Raw genomic sequence first — 18,727 nt, forward strand, 5'->3', positions numbered from 1 at the left:
TATCTTTTTATTAAAAACGTTTTTTTCAATATTACAACATCAACAATTATTATTTTAATTAGTCTTTGACATAAGAACACATGTAAGCTTCTCGCTGAGTCCACTTGCGTATGACACTCGGATGCATCAGCCAGACATTGGCATCCGTTCCTTCATGCGAATGGATCCATGAGCAGTCACGAATTTTCTATAAGTTAAATTAATTATTAATTATTAAGAACAAATATAAAATATAAAATATATATATTTTACTTTGAAATTATTCAGTTCATCTTTTTTATGTTTACGCGGTCGTCGTCGCTCTTGAATCATACACGCCCGGCAAATAAACACCCGGTTATTTAAATGCCAGTAATCACCCACAGGTTTTTCATTGCAGACTTCACAGATGTCCGTATTTCTCTTCGTACATTTAACTTCAACTCCCAGACGCATTTTAACGCAGTGTCCAAAGTCGTGATCAAATAAAATGCGCCGCTTCGGTTGGTTCAATTGATAGGACCCAGGGCTAAATATTTGAATAAATTAAAATTTATTTTACATAAATAATTATTTTATTGATAGATTATTTAATTACCCAGGATTTTTATTAATACTATTAATGTCTTTTTTCTTAGATGTGCAGTTGAACGGGTATTTAAATTTATTTTTTCGAGGCAGAGTCACGTCGTACTCATTTGGCGCCGGATAATCTTCGGTATGAATTGCGCGGTATCCAGAATTAGCTAATCCCCCGTATCCTTTTTTGCTAAATGATTTTTGACATGGCTGACATTTAAATCGATTATTATTAATTAATTAATTAATTAATTAATTATTGACTATTATAATAAATAATTTACTTTATTAGTTGTAGTTTTGAATGATTCTAAGACATTGTAACTACCGGGGCCAATATTTTCAAAATTTTCCGGAGTATGGTAGCGCATAAATGAATTAATTCCACTTTTTAAACTTAAATCTCTCGATTTTCCTGATCCAAAACATATTTTTTGCTTTTCTTGTTTTCTTACCACATAGTTGAATCCTAAAAAAAAAAAAAGGAAATAAATTTTGAAATGTCGGGTTTGATAAACGGGCGTGCGTTTGCGTGTTCAGCCTTTGCGTGATAGATGTGGATAAATATTATTATTATTATTATTATTATTTATTGTGTAGTGTAGAATAGTTGCGATGTGACAATGTGACACACAAACACACACAGTGTCGCGATTCAATTCGCGGGGATATTGCGCACAAGGTAACGCACATACCGTCCCGGCATACCCACATATTTATTTGTTATATATGTAAAATGAAATTTGAATTTAAATTTGTAATTTTATTTATAAGCCAATTCAGATAACAGCTAAAGTAGTCACTGCGGCACGTTAATAATTTTGACTGGGAATAAAAATTCGTTTACATCTGTTTGATTTTCTCAACCCATACATTTATCTGCAATCATACATTTCTATATATATAGTAGACCTATACAGACATACATAAGTAAGTACTTATAAATACTATATATACATTAAGATAACTGTATAATATGGGCACGAAGGATTACTATGGCAACCACTACAATAGCTCGTCAATTACCGACTATTGACTTTAATTCACTTTTTTATTATTTATTTTATTTAAATATGATACTTTTTTATATTTATTTACTTTATATATTTATAATTTTACTTGTTTTTTTTCTAAAAATAAAATTTTGAAAAACAAATCCCAGATCGGCAATGATACTGAAATTAGCCGACGTCTAATAATTTTTGGATTTTTTTTTAAACAATAAATTATTTAAAAAAAAATATTTGAAAAAATTGTACCTGTAGTTTATTAAATTTTCTATATGTGCATATTTTTATATTTTTTTTTTTTTTAATTAAGTCGTTGAAACAAAAATTCGAAAATTTTTAACTGTCTGCTAACTTCAGGATTATGATCAGCATCGTAAAATTTTTAATTAAAATAATTTAAATTAAAACTTCAAATTTAATAATTAATTAAAATTATTACTCATTACATATTAAAATAATTTTATTTTTTAATTATAGATTTCATACAAATAAAATATTTAATTACTTAATGATAAAATTATAACTTTTTTTAAACTTCCCGCGTAAAGGCGCCATCTACAATTAAAAAATTACCGCAATTTAAATCAAACGAGAATTCAATTTGGATAATTTGATAACAAACAATAATTATTGCTGTTAATTACTCAGTAAAAAACAATTAATTACTAAAGTATTAGAAAGAATTTGAAAATACGAAATCCGGGGTAAGAAAGTAAATTTAAATGGCCGAGTATGACAGCGGAAGCTGGATTGAAATAATAATTGACTCTGGCAGTTAAAAGTGAGTGAGAGGAGAATTGTCAGCAGGTCGATGGTGGTGTTGTCCGTACCGACGGTTTGTCCGTGGCCGTCGTCGTCGGGCTTGCTCGCTCGCTCACTCGCTAGCAATGTATCCGATGTGTGTTTCTGCACATGGCCGTTCCACAGAACGACGTGTCATTACGCTGCTCTCGAACAAATTCAATTTTTCCACTGGTAAATATCCTGATTATTTATTATTTAATAACTCTAATTACTCAGACAACACCAAGCTAATTGTTATTAATTAATTAACCGCAAAAATCCACTGTAATTACGCTTATTACTCTTTATGTTAGTACTGGGTAACGCGGGTCAGTAGTTTTATTTTATAAAATGCTAGCTCTTTATTTCACCGGTATTTAAATTTTATTTATTTTATTATTATTACCATTGATAATTAAAACAAATAAAAAAATATAAATAATTAAGTGCACAGTAATTATTAATTTTTTTTTAATTACTTACAATAATAGTTATCAAGAAATTGATATCAGTTTTTTTTTTTTTTTTTTGTTACAATTTATGAGTGTTGCGTGTAACATAAATTTTATTTCCAAGGACACGCTACTCATACATTGTTACAGTTTCGATAAATAATTATGGTTATATTTAAATTTCATGTAACGCTTATTAATTAAATAACAAAATTATACATTGATATGAATAATTAATTGAATAAATTAATTTATTTTAGATATATTATATTATTTAGCCCACCCACCATGACGACATCCTCGGAAGATGTGCTGATGCAAGTAGGCCAAGTTCGTCACAAAAAAGGTGATGGAACTCTTTACGTAATGAATGAACGTATCGCTTGGATGGTGGACAATAAAGACACTGTGTCTGTGAGTCATAAATACGCTGATATTAAAAGTTAGTTATTGTTATTATATCCTATTTATTTATTGCATAATAATAGATAAAATTTATTTAACTTACGGTGTATTTTTTTAGTGCAAAAAATATCACCGGACGGAAAATCAAAAATTCAGTTACAAGTTGTATTACATGACGGCTCGTCGTCGACGTTTCATTTCGTAAACAGAAATGGCCCAGCGGCACAAATAAAAGATCGGGATGATGTGAAAGAGTTGTTGCAGCAATTGCTACCTAAATTTAAACGGAAAGTCAATAAGGAACTTGAAGAAAAAAATAGGTGGAGTAATTTTTTTAATTGTTCATTCATTTACTGAATTTTAAATAATTAATTGAATGGTTTTTTTTGTCAGATTGCTGCAAGAAAACCCAACTTTGTTACAATTATACCGTGATTTAGTAATAACACAAGTAATTACTTCAGAAGAATTCTGGAATCATCATGCAGTCGAGTATACCCAGGCAAAAAAGAGCCAACGTCAGGATATTGGAGTAAATAGTGCCTTCCTCGTAAGTATTATTTAATATTACTTTAAGAATCTGGTCTAGTCTGATGTTTAATTGATAATGTATGAATATTTAAATTATTTAGGCTGATATAAAACCGCAAACAGACGGTTGCAATGGTTTAAAATATAACCTGACAGTAGATATAATAGAGTGTATATTCAAAACTTATCCAGCGGTGAAGCGAAAGCACCAAGAGAATGTGCCTCACAAAATGTCTGAGTCTGATTTTTGGACAAAATTTTTTCAATCTCACTATTTTCACCGGGACCGTATTAACGCCGGGACCAAAGACCTATTTACCGAGTGTGCCAAAATTGACGATCAGGAGCTGAAAAAAGACATACAGACTGGCATCAATGATCCGCTGCTGGACATCACGTCCTTTGAAGACAAAACGACTGATGACAGTTACGAGAGCGGGTTCAGCAAAGCCGACAAGTCTTCGGGGAATGCTGTGCATCAGAGCATGATCAAGAGATTTAATCAGCACAGCATCATGGTAATGAAAGCAAACACTGCTAGGCAACAGCAACCGGGTCCCCAAGCTGCCCCGCCTCAAATTAACGGATCAGCAGCAGCGGCTGCAAAAACTCCCGCTGCTAAATCCGACGACGAGCCAAAGACCAAAAAAGTAAGTTGATTTTTTTTTTTACAACAAATCAAAATTATCATCATCAGTGTCGTTGATTTAATAAATTTAATTTTAAAATTACAGCGTAGGATACAAGAAAAAATTCAGTACAACGATTTAGACGCAAGTGAAAATACAGGAGCGTCTCTAGGAACTCCGTTAAATTTAACCCACGTCGATAGATATTTGCATGGGCCAATAGCTGGTAGCGGTTGTAACGAAACAACAGATGATCTCCAGACAGCGTTAAGTCTATTGAAACGCGAGGCTGCCAACTGGGTCAATGGAAACACATTATCTAGACAGCCAGCTACGTCATTAATCAGTCCAGCAGCTTCGGTATCTGCCCTCGGAGAATTAACGCCCGGCGGGGCTTTAATGAAAGGCTTTCGCGAGGATAATGTCGGACGTAAGTCTGTCCATCAATTATTTATCCGATTATGATAACACTGATCCAAACCCAATAGAAGATTACGTCAAATACAATTATTTGTTTATCAACCTGATAACTTTTAACTTTTTTAGAATTGATACCAAAGGACTTAGAGAAAGAATTGCGCAACGTCTATGTGTCACTGTGCGAGTTACTGAAACACTTTTGGCGCAGCTTCCCTCCTACGACTCCACAGCTCGAGGAAAAAGTTATCAGGATGCACGGGACCTTGCAAAGATTTCATTCGTCAAAGCTCAAGCCTTTTGAAGTAATTTTTGTTTTATTTTATTTATTTATCTAATTAATTATATCCATTGATTAATTATTATTATTATTATTATTATTATTTAGGATCGTATACAACGAGAATTTTCAGCAGTAAGCCAGCATTTAACAAGTCATTTAAATTTATTACTAAATACTGCCTACAGAAGATTCGCGGTTTGGCAGCAGAGAAAAATGCAAATGAGGTAGCCGTGCTACGCAATTAATTAGAAAAATCTTAATAAATATAAATAATAAAATCTTAACAAATTTAAAAAAAATTTGAGGTAAATTAAATAAAAGCAATATCAGTAATCAACACATATTGCATTTTTTGTAATGTTACCGTAATTAGATTTTTAAATTAACAGTTGTGTGTCTTAAATATAAAAAAATTAATAATAATTAAAGAAAAAGAACCAAATGCGATTGCACATATTTATGGCATATCTAATCTTTATTATTATTTATTTATAGATTTAAATATTCTCAACTTATTTTTATTGTTTTCTATATATTTAAATTAAACCGATAGACAAGTGAATATATATTTATCAGTGTTCATTTGCTTATCACTACAATGGATTAAATCAAAGACTGTAACTACTTTATTATTTTTTTTTCTGTTTTTATAAACTGTCTGACTTAAATTGCCTGCGTTTGTATTTTTTAAATTTATCTGCACCAGGTTTAAGTGTTGGATTGTTTATTATAAATTATAGTGTGTTAATTTATGATGACAATTGGGCATATAAATTTATTATTGATGTCTAATTGTTGTTATTATTTTTTCTATTGTCATGAGTTATAAATATTGATTATTAATATTATTATTATTATTAAACTAATTACTAAATATATTCTTACATTATTGAATTGAATTTAAAAATTATTTATTGTAGGATAAAAACACTCGGCTCTGTTTTAATTTAATTAGAAAATTATTTACTGAAGCTATTATTAGGTCACAGTGGCCTTGATTAGGTAATAAAAGTTATCAGTTAATGATACCCATTAATAAAAAAGATAAAGACATATTTCATTAATCGATAATGTTTCTTACTGTTTTCTGTAGATTTTATTGGCCGAACAATTACTCGATGGCAATGCCAGTTATTTATTAATTATTTATATATATGAGTATTTATAACAATGGAATAATATTTTCTATGGTCCATTGTTGATAAGTTACCAGTGTTATTATCCTATCAATCATCTGGACCCCATAAAAATAAGTATTTATAGTATTTAAATTTAAATAATTGAGCATGACTGCAAAGTCTGGATTTAAAACCTGAAAAAAAGAAGGTAACGAAAAAGATTTAAGAATTGAAGAGTAAAAAAAAGGTCGAGTGTGTGTCTGTGCTACATGTCCACGTCAGAGTCTTGGTTTCGCTCGATTCAATTCCAATGGCTGTGAGAATTCGCCATGGATTTTGTTTAAAACGAATAACTAACTCAAGGCCAAGAGAATTTTATTGTATGGGTGAGGACTGGATGTGAACATGAGAACATACCGACACGCGGCGCAGTTGGCTCATCTGAATTTATAAAGGAATAAAAAATAAGAGTAGAGGAAAATAGAGAAGATGTATAACATAAAAATAATATGACACGTGGGGTGGTATCCTTGTAGGTCTATATCATCTCTCCAATAATAACAATAATTAAGATACGCGTGTGTTAAAGACTATTTCCGCTCCAGTCCAATCCAATCCAATCCATTTGTTGTACCTTTCTCAATAAATCCTATCGGACTCTTTGTTTATTTTTCAACACGACATGCAGGTATACCTACACTATTTCAAATACTTTTTTTATCTCCATTATATTTTTTTTACATGTCTAGAATCAACTTGTCCTGGAGTTTTTTATCACTGACATCACTGCCCAGAAAAATGCCCGAAGAAATAACTCGTTCTTTTTTTTTTTTCTTGTTTCAAATAAAATATTAACCAACTTAATTTTAATTACTCGTGTTTATGAATAATTTCAGTTCAAATAAAATTAATCGACAAAATTTGAATTATTTTTCAACTTAAAAATTCAACAATGACGTGGGTGGGTGATATATTTTTTTATCTCGGTCTGTAAAGGAAATAAAGAAAGCTTTTGTCCAGGACCAAGAATAATGTTAGTCCTGCAGGAGCAAAACCGGATCCAACTCAGGGCGAATGATTTAAAAATAAAACTCAGTAATTATTATTTGAATTTTTAAAAATTTAAACTGTCAGTGATACGTTTTATTGTTTAAAAATAAAATCCTTAGTTAAATAAATTTAAAAACTCCCGCGGATATATATTTTTGAATAATACAAAATAGATGGCGCGTATAATTGTTGATTATAATCAAAATGGCAGCATGTTAATGGTTACTCTGAAAAGACTTTGCCCAAAGACGGACGCGTTAAATTTAACCGCGTTATTATTTAATAATAATAATATTTTAACTAATAAAATTATTTTGCCGTACAATAATCTTACTGTATTTATGATAATACGTTAAATTGATAATTGTCAGTGATAATAAAACCTGTTGTAAATTTAAATAGTGTGTTGTCGTCAAACATTTTTTTTTTCTTTATTATTTTATCATCTCTCGTACACACTGAATTTTGGTGCGCGATGATTCGCGAAGGGTTGTAGCCATATTTACAATACCAGTATCAGTAAACTTTTACACGTATATAAATTTATTTTACATTCATAAAGGTTTTTTTTTAAATATATATAAAATTTGTTATCTTATAATTGACTACTGTGTAGACAAAAGCTCATTTAGCTTTTAATCAATTGGTTTATGCTAATACGTGTGATTATTAATGTGCAATCAGTGACATAATGATCAGTTGATGATAGCCAACGTATCTGGATGTCGTTAGTTATCTCTTTTAAAGACAAATACTTGTCAAGTTTATAAATAACATTACACGGTGTAAGTTATTATTATTTTATGATAATAAAGACAGCTAAGAATTCTGGACACTTTTACTTGTTCAGAACAATGACTATTTTATTGCTGGATATTTTTGCGGATTATTAATTTCTGTAAGTTAAATTTTTTTATTTGTAATTATTTTTATTTTAATTTGGAGATAATTATTTATTTAATATTTTTATTAATTGCAGATTAATGGTGACAAGTTATTGAAATTTTTTATGTCTACATGGTTTGGAGCAGAACCACTGAAGAAACGACCAAAGATAATGTTATGTTTGACATAAATAACAATAACAATTATTCTTTAAAAAAAGGCCTGCAAGGTGCAGGCTAGGCACAGTAGTGCCACTTTCGGGTGATGGATCCAGTTGGTCCATGGTAATATATTTTTTTTTTTTTATTTTATTTGGTAGTTTTTAGTTCGCTTATCACTAAATTATTTTTTTTTAGTATTTAAAAAGTAAGCAATTAGTGTAAGTGTTAATTGGGTTTTAATGTATTTTTTACAGGTACGCCTCGTACAATCGTTTGACAACAGGAACAGCCGCCGGCGCATTTCAAGCCGGCGGAGCAACAGCAAGTGGTGATTTTGTGCCTCACCATCTTGGATCACCGACGACTATTAATCAAACTTCACCATCGCCGTCGTCAACAACGTCAGTGGTGGTGCCGACTACGACCTCACAGTTGCTGCTGCAATCATCTCACACCACGGCTTCATTGGCCGGTCAATCGCCGCCATTTAATTCTGGTGGTTTTTTGTCACCGCCGCCGGTTGGTTATGACGTATTCTCACCGCTGTTTCATCATTCAAATGTCAAACAAGCCCATTATAATGTCACAACAGCCGGTGGCTCGCAACGCGGCGGTCAACCGATGGTACAGTCTCAGACTAGTACTGTCAGTAAACAAACAACACCCGAGCCAGAAGTTGTCCCGGGTGTTGTGCGGGAAAACTATACCACCAATCAAACCTCATTCTTTGAGCACCAATCACAAACAACCTCACCGACGACTTCCGCGTTGCCCTGGAACTCGAGCAGTTCTCAGCTACCCAGTCCGTTTGGAATTCTGCCGCACGAGAGTGTAGTTTCTCCCTCGCCAGCAGCTCCACCGGCAACTAAATCAACAAACAACAGCAATAGCTACGAAAATAATTTCAATCCTCACTTTACAACTGGACAGCCTATTGGTACTATTAATTCATACGCAACGGACAATGGTAAAAAATTATCAAGATCAGCATCACCTGTCACAATAAAATCAACATCTCCTGGTACGACGCAGTCATTTTTCCAACAAACATCGACTACATTTGATCCTGATCTTGCTGCGAGTTATTCAAATGACAACACTGCGTCAAAAGTACAATCTTCGTTGCATCAACAGCAATCGTGTATTGTATCGACGTCAAACATCGATCATCGAGTACCGCAAACCCACTCATCACCAGTGTCAACTATATTTCAAAGCACTGGTGGCAGACCAACGGCCATTCACACGCAGGATAAAAATTCTGTGGTACAAAATCCACAGCCGGTACAAACAAAAGCACAAACTAAAGCGTACGCTGACATGGGAAATCATGACCACCAGCGAACAGACACCAGCCTCGAAGCCAGCCAATCATCGCCCATCAGTTTCTCTATGATGGATGCACGGACTTTGAACTATGCTCCCAATACGCCCAATAATTGTGCCAGTAATGCCAGTGGTAAAATTACCACGAGTGCGCAACGGACGCCGCCCAACACAAATCTACATCAGCAGCAGTATCATGTTATAAATCAACAGCAGAGTCAACAGCCAGCTCTGCCACCGCAACAGCAAACAACACCCTACCGACATTATTCGACAGGGTCACAAAGTGAATCAGAGTATCACCATCCCGGTAGATCAAAGTCTGCTGCATCGACTGACTCTGCGTATTCATCAAACACGTCGACGCAAAACGGACCCGACTGCGGAGTTGTTGTGCCGCGTAGACCGAGTCCTCTGCAAGCTCATTCACAGGCGAGTCCTCTCAGCCATGTACCCAGTCCGGCATATCCGATGTACAATAGTCCGATGGCGGCGATGTCATCCCCGTCCCCGCTACCTCAACACGGAGACAATAGTGCGAGTAATCAATGTGCCAATGCTCAAACATATAAAGCTATACAGCAACAGGTAACACCGCCTTCACCTCTGGACGTCTCTGTTACCAGACCAGCCTCCCAAGGTCAGGTTGCCTACTCATCTGTAATCACCCGTGTTCTTGGTACTTCAGATAACACCAAAGCCAATTACAGCGCTGAGAATCGTAGCTACGAGCATCAAGATTTTGTACAAAGGCCAAAGCAACAACTATGTTGGGATAATAATGACACTCGACCCGCTCCTACCAACAGAAAGTTTCCAATGACTGCGTACTTGCCTAACAATGCGGAAATAAATTCTCAAACGCTGTCAAGCCAACAGCAGCAGCAGCAACTCAATATTCCCGAGCGACAGCAAGGTTACTTTGATTCAAGTCAAGTGCCACTTCAAGATCTAAGCAGTTGTCGTGCCGGCGATTCAATGAGTATTGTCAAGAATATACATCAAAGCTCGTCGTGTCAAATTCAACAACAGCAGCAGCAGCAATTGGGTGGCGTACCACAACCCGAAGATCCGCAGAAACAAGTTGAAGAGCGACAGAGAAAAATCGATCCTAGCAAAAAGAGGCGCAGCTTTGAAAAAAGCTCCATACATAGTTCGACTTTTAACGATCTCTCGTCAACAAGTACACCTGCGATGAGCGATTACCTCAGCCGAGTACCACCACCAGCTCACCATAATTCAAATCAGCAGCCGCAAAACGGCTACTTTGATTTCGAGAGATGGAATTTGGCGTCTGGCTCTAAAATGTTTAGCAGTTCTGCGGGACCCTTTGGATCCCAAAGTACTCTTCACCATGCCGGTAATTACGTTGGCAACTCGACGACTCATCAGCACCAATCACTGATGGTTTCACATCATACTCCACCTATAAATCCTATACCTCCATACTTTCCGGCATTTCATCTACCACCTGGACACCATCCTGGTCACCATCCCCATGAGTATCACCAGTCTTCCATGGACGTCAGTTCGATCAGTTACATCGGTGACAATTCAAATTCTGGTCACCACCACCATCTTCACCATCCCCATCACCACAATTCCAGTTCAACTGGCGGATATCAAGATTTCCGTGATGACCAACCGAAAGTTATTGTTCCAAACATCGAGGAGGAGCTGGGCTTTCTTCAGTCGAACCAGTTGCCAGTCGAGACTGCTAATCAGGTGAACAGGGATCTCAAGCCGGCGTGCAAAGACCCAAATTCTGGTTTCATGACAAGCTACTTGAAGTTTTTGCAGGGCGAGCGAGAACCCTCGCCACCACCTGCGATTCGCGGAGGAAGGAAGACCACATGGAACAGGTCGAAACCTTATTTGCCACACGAGCCCATTAAATCAATCAGTGATATCACAGCATCAGCAGCAACCAATGGAGACCTGTACAAGGGATTAAATTCGGCCAAAGAAACCCCGACAATAGACTACGCCAACGATCCACGGTACTTTCCATTGCCCAAGGAACGAAAGAAACCTTACATTGATTCCAGCGACGACGGTATTATGAGCGAGGATGATTTTCCATTTACATTAAAAAAGAACGATAAGAATAAATTAAATAATAGTAGTAGTAATAATAATAATAACAATAATAGTAATAACAATAACAATAATATGATGACAAATGTTGATAATAATGTTGTTAAACCACCGCCTAAGAAAAAGGGACGGCCGATAAAACCCGGAGGTCCGACAGACAGAAAGAGAAAAGCCGCTGCAGCGGCTGCCGCGGCGGCTGCTGCTGATGCAGCTGCAGGTAGGCCACAAAAAAAAACTGACAATAATTTATTATTATTACCGCCTCGACGGGAAACGTCAAAACGTAAAGCTAAAGAGAAGGTTTCGACCAAACAACTCGCTGAAAATTCCGACGATGACGAGCAGGGCGACTCTGACTCAGACCCGGCCTGGACTCCGGCAGCCAAACTCACCGGTGACGATGACGACAAGAAGAAAAAACGCGGCCGTCCGGTTATTAGTAAAAAAACTAGAAAAATGCTCGACGATGACGATTACTCGTCGAGTGATTTGATTCCGAAAAAAGGAAGAAAAAAATCCGATCACAAAAATTCGGTATTGAAAATTGACGAAAAATTGTTGGCGTCTGTTAGCGATGAGGATATTGATATATCGCCCTTTAAGGTTTGTATATTTATTTATTTATTTGTATATTTATTACTACTACTAGCATTAGTCATATTTATTATTCGTACTGAGTGTTAATTAAATTAGTTAATAAAAGGTTTTATAATTATGTAGTATTTATGATAAATGGTGTATTAATTTTATTAAATGCAGCGATATATTGAGGATAATGAAACTGGGGTAATTTTTTGTTATTTTAAAGTACATAATTATTTTGTCAAAACTTTTAAATGATTTTTATAAAAACCGTTTGCTCGGCCATTGGATTTACATCAATTGTAATAATTATATTTGTTTATATTTTTTTAGTCGGGTGAGTTTGTTGTTATCAAAGCTGAGTTGAAGGAGGAGTATCCGGCGTTGTGGAGGATAGACGGTAAAACGTTGCTACAAAAATATGAACCATTTGATTCAAATGGCAAAACACTTTATCGTAATATTTCAACGGTAAGGTTTTTTCTTTTTAATTATAATTACATTTTTATTTATTTATAAGTTAATTAGTTAAAAATAAACATTTAATTTTAATTAGTACTCGGGTTGGACACCGCAAAATCGGCATATGTATCAACAAGTTCCGGTTAAATTTTGGCAGCAAGGAAAATTAGAAACTATTGTTGAATTTTTACGTGATGAAATGATTATTGATGACAGGTAATTATACTAATTAATTTTTTACTTTTATATTTGAAAAAAAACATTAATTAATTATTTATTACTTTTTATTTTTTTATTTACAGAGAATGTATCAATCGGTCTATAAAAGAAAACGAAAAATACCAAGATAACTTTGAAGTTTATGTACAGACACTAATATCCCAAGCACTAGATTCAAATTTCCTGACTGAAATTTTCCAAGAACATGGTATAGTTTTTTAAAATTATATTTTATTTATATAATTAGAGTCTGGGAGCATAGAACTGATCTAATTTTTATTTTTAGATGAATATTTTTTGTCAAATGTTAAAATGATCGACGAAATAACGGAGGAACGTAAACGGCGACTACTGTCGACGACTAAATGGCAAACAAATGTCGTAACAGTAATATCCACGTGGCCTTGCTTGAATGTATTGAAAGACTTGTCAAGCTCTGAGTGCAAAGGTAAACAATGCAGTGGCTGTCAGCACAGCCAAATTCATGCTAGAGTCCTGTTGTACGGACAGCCATACAATGCTACGACATTAGAAGGTTCTCCGCCAGACCCCGCAGTGCCTCATGAAAAGGTTATTATAATTTTATCACAAAACAATCCAAGTTACTCACTGCTGAAAATTTTCCTTCTAACCAAAAACAAATTACTTGGAGTTATTGATAAGTTTACTCAATAATATGTAATATAAATTAACTTATTTATATACTTTATTTCTACATAACTTTTAATTTCCGAGTAGTAATGGTCATAAAAATTAAAATCACAGAGTACTTTATTTTATTTTACATTAATAATTATTTTTCCATGACACCAGCATCAAAACTTAATGTATCAGTGTATCTACAGCCAGTCGAAACAAAATAACTTCAGTCTAATTCGTTATCAGCCCGCTAACTGAAGGCTTTTCGCAATTTAAACTCTGATATTTGTCATCTGTTTAATAGTAATGTCAGACGATTCATTTTATTTATGTAAATGACTGACTTACGCTAATACTTAATCACACCACTGGTCTTAAATTAACTTATTTCTGACTGACTGCAGACACTGAAACTTTAAGTTCCAATGCAGGTAACCATGAAAAATATGGTATGTAACTCTGGGTGAAACACGATTTAAAACTGCGGCTGATGTCAGCCAACTTGACCCTGGTCTGAAATCGTTTTGTTTCATCCCTCATCACACAATATACTATTTTATTGTCCATAAGTCAATTACTTTAATAAAATTAAAATAAAATTTAACAGGACTTTTTGCTATGTCGAGTGTGTCAAAAGAAAGTTGCTTTATTCAACAAAGTGGCGCATCAAAAATATCTCATGTTCCTCGAATGTGCTAGAAGAGTTGCTGACAGAAGAATAGCTGATCCTAATAAAGACACAACGACTATTCTCAATGAATTGCTGGCTGACGAAACGTGGCTCAATCAGGTAAATTATCATTATTAATGTTTTTTTTTTTACTGAGACAGAGGTACCGCTATGGCCACTTTAGGGCCAGTTTTGGACATTTTAAAAATTCAAATAAAATAATTTGTAAAATACGTAATGACATAATTAATTTTTAAAATGCGTAAAAGATACTTTTACTCCACTGTTACAATGGAAATTTTATTAATTAAAATAAAGTACAGTAGGACCTCATTATAAGACTACGCGTTATAAGACTCTTCCCCTCAATTTGTTGAAACCCGTTCGGAACGCTTCCCCTACCAACAACTCAATAAAAGTTTTGCGCCGAAACTTCGCTATAAGACTAACCGTCTAATTGTCTAACGACAATTACCACTAGAATCGAGATAAAATGTACATACATTAAGAGTTTAGATTAAATAATTTATTTTCATAAAGAATACTACAAATTTCGTGGTATCACATAATTAATTAACAGAAAATAACGACAAAATTCTGTTTATTTATGATTATATATATGATAGATTCACTCTATAATAGAGTAGAGTTGAACCGAATACATAAATAATAAAACGCAAAACAGCGATAGTCTTATAGCGAGGTTTGGGCGCAAACGCTGTTAAGCACAACGGTGGGGGTACCTCAATTCTAAGAATTTTTCCCCTACAGCCCCGAGCTAGTCTTATAACGAGGACCTACTGTATTAAATGTCCAAAAATGGAGCAGTTGCCACAAATGGTACTTCTGCCCTATTTATCTATGACTATTAGTTATGAAATATTTTTTTTTGTTTGCTACAGTTATTTAAAGAGGTACGAACAATTTGGGCAGAAATTGATAGCATAGAATACCAATCAAAATCAAAAGTAATAACAAATTCAAATAATTCAACATCACCACCAGAGAATCAAGACTTAAATCCCGAAGCGTCCAATGTGCCATTAAATACAGATTTTGAAATGTCTACCCAACCAACCGAAAGTAATAACTGTTTGTTAAATCTTGATACTAATAACGAGGATATAAGTGCCAATATATCCTAGTGATTTTTATTATTTCAATAATTATAATAAGTAACGTAAGCTTTTAGAGAATCGACCTAAAACTTTATGGCATGAAAAAAAAAGACTTTGAGTAATGATTTATCATTAACAAAACAAAAAATAATAATAATAACAACAAATAAAGTATTAGCTTATTAATATTTGGAGTTTGTTGCCTTAAAAATAAATAAAAAAATAATAATAATAAAGTTATAATTATTAGCGACGTAAATTCAGTGATAAATTTTTTATTGGGATAAATAATAAACTCTAAAGTTTATTATTATTATTTTTGTTTTCACAATTATTTATTTAATATGAATAAAAGTTTAAATATTAAGTAAAATAGTTGATGATAAATAATGCTGGTGGTTAAATAAATATTGGACATAAAAACTGCTGCTACTAAGTCAACACGATAACACACCTCATGATATTGTGTAACATACTCATACAGTGCAACTTGATAACTAATATTATATAACAATGACAACTTTGGGTTGTCGTAAATAAATATTGTGTCTTTGGCCATTCGCATTAATTTAAAATAAAAAAATACTATAAGCTATTGATAATTTATATCACTGTGAATATAGAATACATTAGGTATTATAATAATTAATAATGATATGATATAATGTATTTGTATTGTGCTAAATAGGTGCTAGGTATGCATAACTAAATGATAATTATCCTAGATGATTTTGTTAATTTATCATTTAATTACATGAACTTAATCAGTAATCAATACACCGTTTTAATTGTAACTATTTAATCGCGGTGATTTGTCAATGATTAATATAAAAACTTCCACTGTAATATATACGCATAGATTTTTAAATTCGCGTAATTGTCGAAACAAAATTTTTATCCGATTTATAATGAAAGAATATACAAAGTAATCAGTTAAATCTATTTAGTTGATTGAATACTTCTTAGTTCAAATTAGAAGTTTGAACGGGAGAATTTTCAGACAGTGCCGCCCCCCCTCACACTATTTATAAAATATTCGATGATTTTTAATTGTAATGATCGTATTAAAATTTTGATAATTAATTAAAGACAGGCAACGTCGTTACAATTTTGTCTAGACATGGATTTTTGAAAAAATTACTCAGTTGATATCAATTTAAAGTTAACAGGAAGTTGGAAAATAAATTTCGGTAAAGTTTTCATGTCAACATTTTAATTTTGGATGTCAAATTTTTTAGACCAAAATTTATTTCAGAATTTCGTTTAAATCTTAATTGGTAACAACAGAGTAATTTTTTAAAAATCTATATCTCTGAAATTGTAACTGCGGTGATATTTTTTAAATTAATACTTTAATTTTTTTGAAATTAATTAATTAAATTTTAATACTTTTATGACAGTTCAATATCATTGAATATTTTTAAAAAGTGGGGGGGGGGGCACTGTCTGAGAATGCCCTTAAAATGAACTTGACGTACAAAAATTAATAATTAGACTACTAGATTTTTTTTATTCCGGACAAAGTTTGTGACATTACACTAGATTGGAATAATGTTGCATGTGGAATAGATTTAACTGACGATTTTGTTAAGATTTAAAAAAAAATTAATTCTGCGGACGACTTGTCAGTCGACTCGTGCAATAAAATTAATGCTTTGACAAAACATTAAGAGGTTGAATGAAAAAAATTTTAATTTTTTTACAAACTTTAATTAATTTTATAAAAAAAAAAAAGAAAATTGCCAAGACGATTTAAAATTTACATTAATTCATATAAATATTTTTTTTCTTTTCTAAATATTTTTTTGTACTAGTAATTTTTTTAGTACGCATTTTTACACATTACGCGAATGTTGCCGCGAATTACCAATTAATTAATTAGTATTTTTAAAAACAAAAATTAACTTTTTAAAAAAAAAAAACTAATCAGTAAAAATTTATGATACATTTTTTTTTTTTTATTGCGCGATAGATTTATTAATTAATTAATAATATCAACAGTTAATTATACCGATAATTAATCATTAAGTTTTTATCAATTATTATTATTTTTATTAACTTTTTTTTTAATGTTTTTTATTTGTATAAGAATTTGATTTTGTTATAAAAAATGTGGCAAAGTGAAGTCTTTTGAAAACTCTGACATAAAAAAAAAAAAAAAAATTAAGATAACGATGAATGCGAGCTGATTAAAATGTATTTTTAAAATATATTATAAAAAAATTATACTTGTAAATTGTATAAATATTCGTAACGACATACGTTCTTCATTGATCAATTAATTATTTATTTAACTAATTAATTGATTAATAGTAGTTACGATTTAATAAGCTTTTCATATGTTACTCTTTTATTTTATACTTTTTATTATTATTATTATTATTATTATTTTCTTTTGTTTTTATTTTGTTCTTGAAGTAAATCAAATGTTTTACTTAGAGACTTGAAAAAAATGCGGGCATTTGGGTGAAGTCGTATCTGTATAAATAAAATTTATGTAATTATAAAAAATAATAATTAAGAAAATCATAAAAATAATTATTTGGTATATTTTTAAAATTTTTTAAACAAAATTTACTTTAAACATTCGTGCCATGCAATAGCATTGTAATATATACTAACCATTGCTCTGGTGTGCTTATGTTTTTTTTTTTATTTTTATTTTTTACATATTAATTAATTAATTAATTAATTAATTAATTGATTAATTGAAATTAAGAATAATAAAATATTGATAAGAATGATTATTATAAAATAATGATAATTTTTTAAAATAAATTTGTTAGAATGTACGATAGATTAATTATAATTTTTAAAAATTAATTTTAAATCTCACTGATGTTTAAACTTGCAGTGAATTAAATTTTATTTTTCTGTAATGAGAAAAATAATTCAAGTGATGAAATGTAAAGAAATATTATCCGTTTTTTGTTGTTGTCAAAGTAACGGTAATGAAGAATTATAATAAATTTAGAAAATATAATCAAAATATATTATATATATATAAATATATATATATATATAGAAAAATATCACACTGGCATAATTTATGTTTTTATTAATCATTTTTCAATAAAACATTGAAAAAATAATTTGTATCTTAATATTATGAGAAATTATTTTTTTTTTTAGTTATTTTTTTTTTTTTAGTGACAGCAGAAGCCTCAGACATAATTTTAATGAATGTGAGTGTAGCAGACATCAGACAAATTTAAAATTATAAATAAATAGAGTAAATAATTAATACAATAAAATTCAAATAAAATGCGTTTATTAATTTCAGTTTTTTGAATACGCATTTTTTTCAAATTTAATTTTTTAAATTATTTACT

The 18,727-nt window shown here is 31.9% G+C and overlaps 3 protein-coding genes across 9 annotated transcripts in view; 2 read left to right on the forward strand and 1 right to left on the reverse strand.

Moving 5' to 3' along the window:
• Positions 1 to 7: 7 nt before the first annotated feature.
• The window catches only part of LOC130678461 (uncharacterized), a 70,559-nt gene continuing 51,839 nt past the window's right edge, over positions 8 to 18,727 (reverse strand). For 2 of the 4 annotated variants that reach the window (XM_057485669.1, XM_057485670.1), the window contains exons 3-6: positions 843 to 1,027; positions 578 to 768; positions 253 to 508; positions 9 to 187 (exon numbers count right to left, since the gene is read on the reverse strand). In XM_057485669.1, coding sequence (XP_057341652.1) covers positions 59 to 187; positions 253 to 508; positions 578 to 768; positions 843 to 929 — 663 coding nt within the window. In that variant the 5' untranslated portion in view covers positions 930 to 1,027 and the 3' untranslated portion in view covers positions 9 to 58. Of the gene's footprint in view, positions 188 to 252; positions 509 to 577; positions 769 to 842; positions 1,028 to 1,253; positions 1,454 to 18,727 lie in introns of those variants that run through there. The other 2 variants (XM_057485668.1, XM_057485671.1) reach the window with 2 other exon arrangements.
• Positions 2,385 to 5,908, forward strand: LOC130678460 (general transcription factor IIH subunit 1). Of its 2 annotated transcripts, none has more exons than XM_057485666.1 (8): positions 2,385 to 2,543; positions 3,082 to 3,245; positions 3,327 to 3,528; positions 3,602 to 3,758; positions 3,841 to 4,389; positions 4,474 to 4,798; positions 4,915 to 5,090; positions 5,174 to 5,908. In XM_057485666.1, exons 2-8 carry the CDS (start codon positions 3,092 to 3,094, stop codon positions 5,294 to 5,296), a joined length of 1,686 nt encoding a protein of 561 aa, XP_057341649.1. In that variant the 5' UTR covers positions 2,385 to 2,543; positions 3,082 to 3,091; the 3' UTR covers positions 5,297 to 5,908. The 2 variants fall into 2 exon arrangements, with proteins under 2 accessions (XP_057341649.1, XP_057341650.1); XM_057485667.1 differs by having other exon boundaries at positions 2,405 to 2,543; positions 3,064 to 3,245.
• On the forward strand, positions 7,342 to 18,441 carry LOC130678458 (putative uncharacterized protein DDB_G0277255). 3 transcript variants are annotated; one of them, XM_057485662.1, is made up of 11 exons: positions 7,342 to 8,134; positions 8,216 to 8,405; positions 8,537 to 11,333; positions 11,400 to 12,308; positions 12,465 to 12,491; positions 12,621 to 12,758; positions 12,844 to 12,965; positions 13,052 to 13,176; positions 13,255 to 13,538; positions 14,215 to 14,397; positions 15,180 to 18,441. In XM_057485662.1, the coding sequence occupies exons 2-11, from the start codon at positions 8,386 to 8,388 to the stop codon at positions 15,420 to 15,422; spliced, it is 4,848 nt and encodes a 1,615-aa protein (XP_057341645.1). In that variant the 5' UTR covers positions 7,342 to 8,134; positions 8,216 to 8,385; the 3' UTR covers positions 15,423 to 18,441. The 3 variants fall into 3 exon arrangements, with proteins under 3 accessions (XP_057341645.1, XP_057341643.1, XP_057341644.1); XM_057485660.1 differs by having other exon boundaries at positions 8,537 to 12,308; XM_057485661.1 differs by lacking the exon at positions 12,465 to 12,491 and having other exon boundaries at positions 7,344 to 8,134; positions 8,537 to 12,308; positions 15,180 to 18,440.

Source organism: Microplitis mediator, chromosome 2 (genome assembly GCF_029852145.1).
Source record: "Microplitis mediator isolate UGA2020A chromosome 2, iyMicMedi2.1, whole genome shotgun sequence".
Taxonomy (NCBI): Eukaryota; Metazoa; Arthropoda; class Insecta; order Hymenoptera; family Braconidae; genus Microplitis; species Microplitis mediator.

Coding starts and splice junctions, on each gene's coding strand:
- LOC130678460 (XM_057485666.1), top strand. CDS start 3,092: ATGACGACATCCTCGGAAGATGTGCTGATGCAAGTAGGCCAAGTTCGT. Junction 4,390..4,473: donor ACGAGCCAAAGACCAAAAAA/GTAAGTTGATTT, acceptor TTAAAATTACAG/CGTAGGATACAAGAAAAAAT. Junction 5,091..5,173: donor CAAAGCTCAAGCCTTTTGAA/GTAATTTTTGTT, acceptor ATTATTATTTAG/GATCGTATACAACGAGAATT.
- LOC130678458 (XM_057485660.1), top strand. CDS start 8,386: ATGGATCCAGTTGGTCCATG. Junction 8,406..8,536: donor ATGGATCCAGTTGGTCCATG/GTAATATATTTT, acceptor TATTTTTTACAG/GTACGCCTCGTACAATCGTT. Junction 12,492..12,620: donor TTGAGGATAATGAAACTGGG/GTAATTTTTTGT, acceptor ATATTTTTTTAG/TCGGGTGAGTTTGTTGTTAT.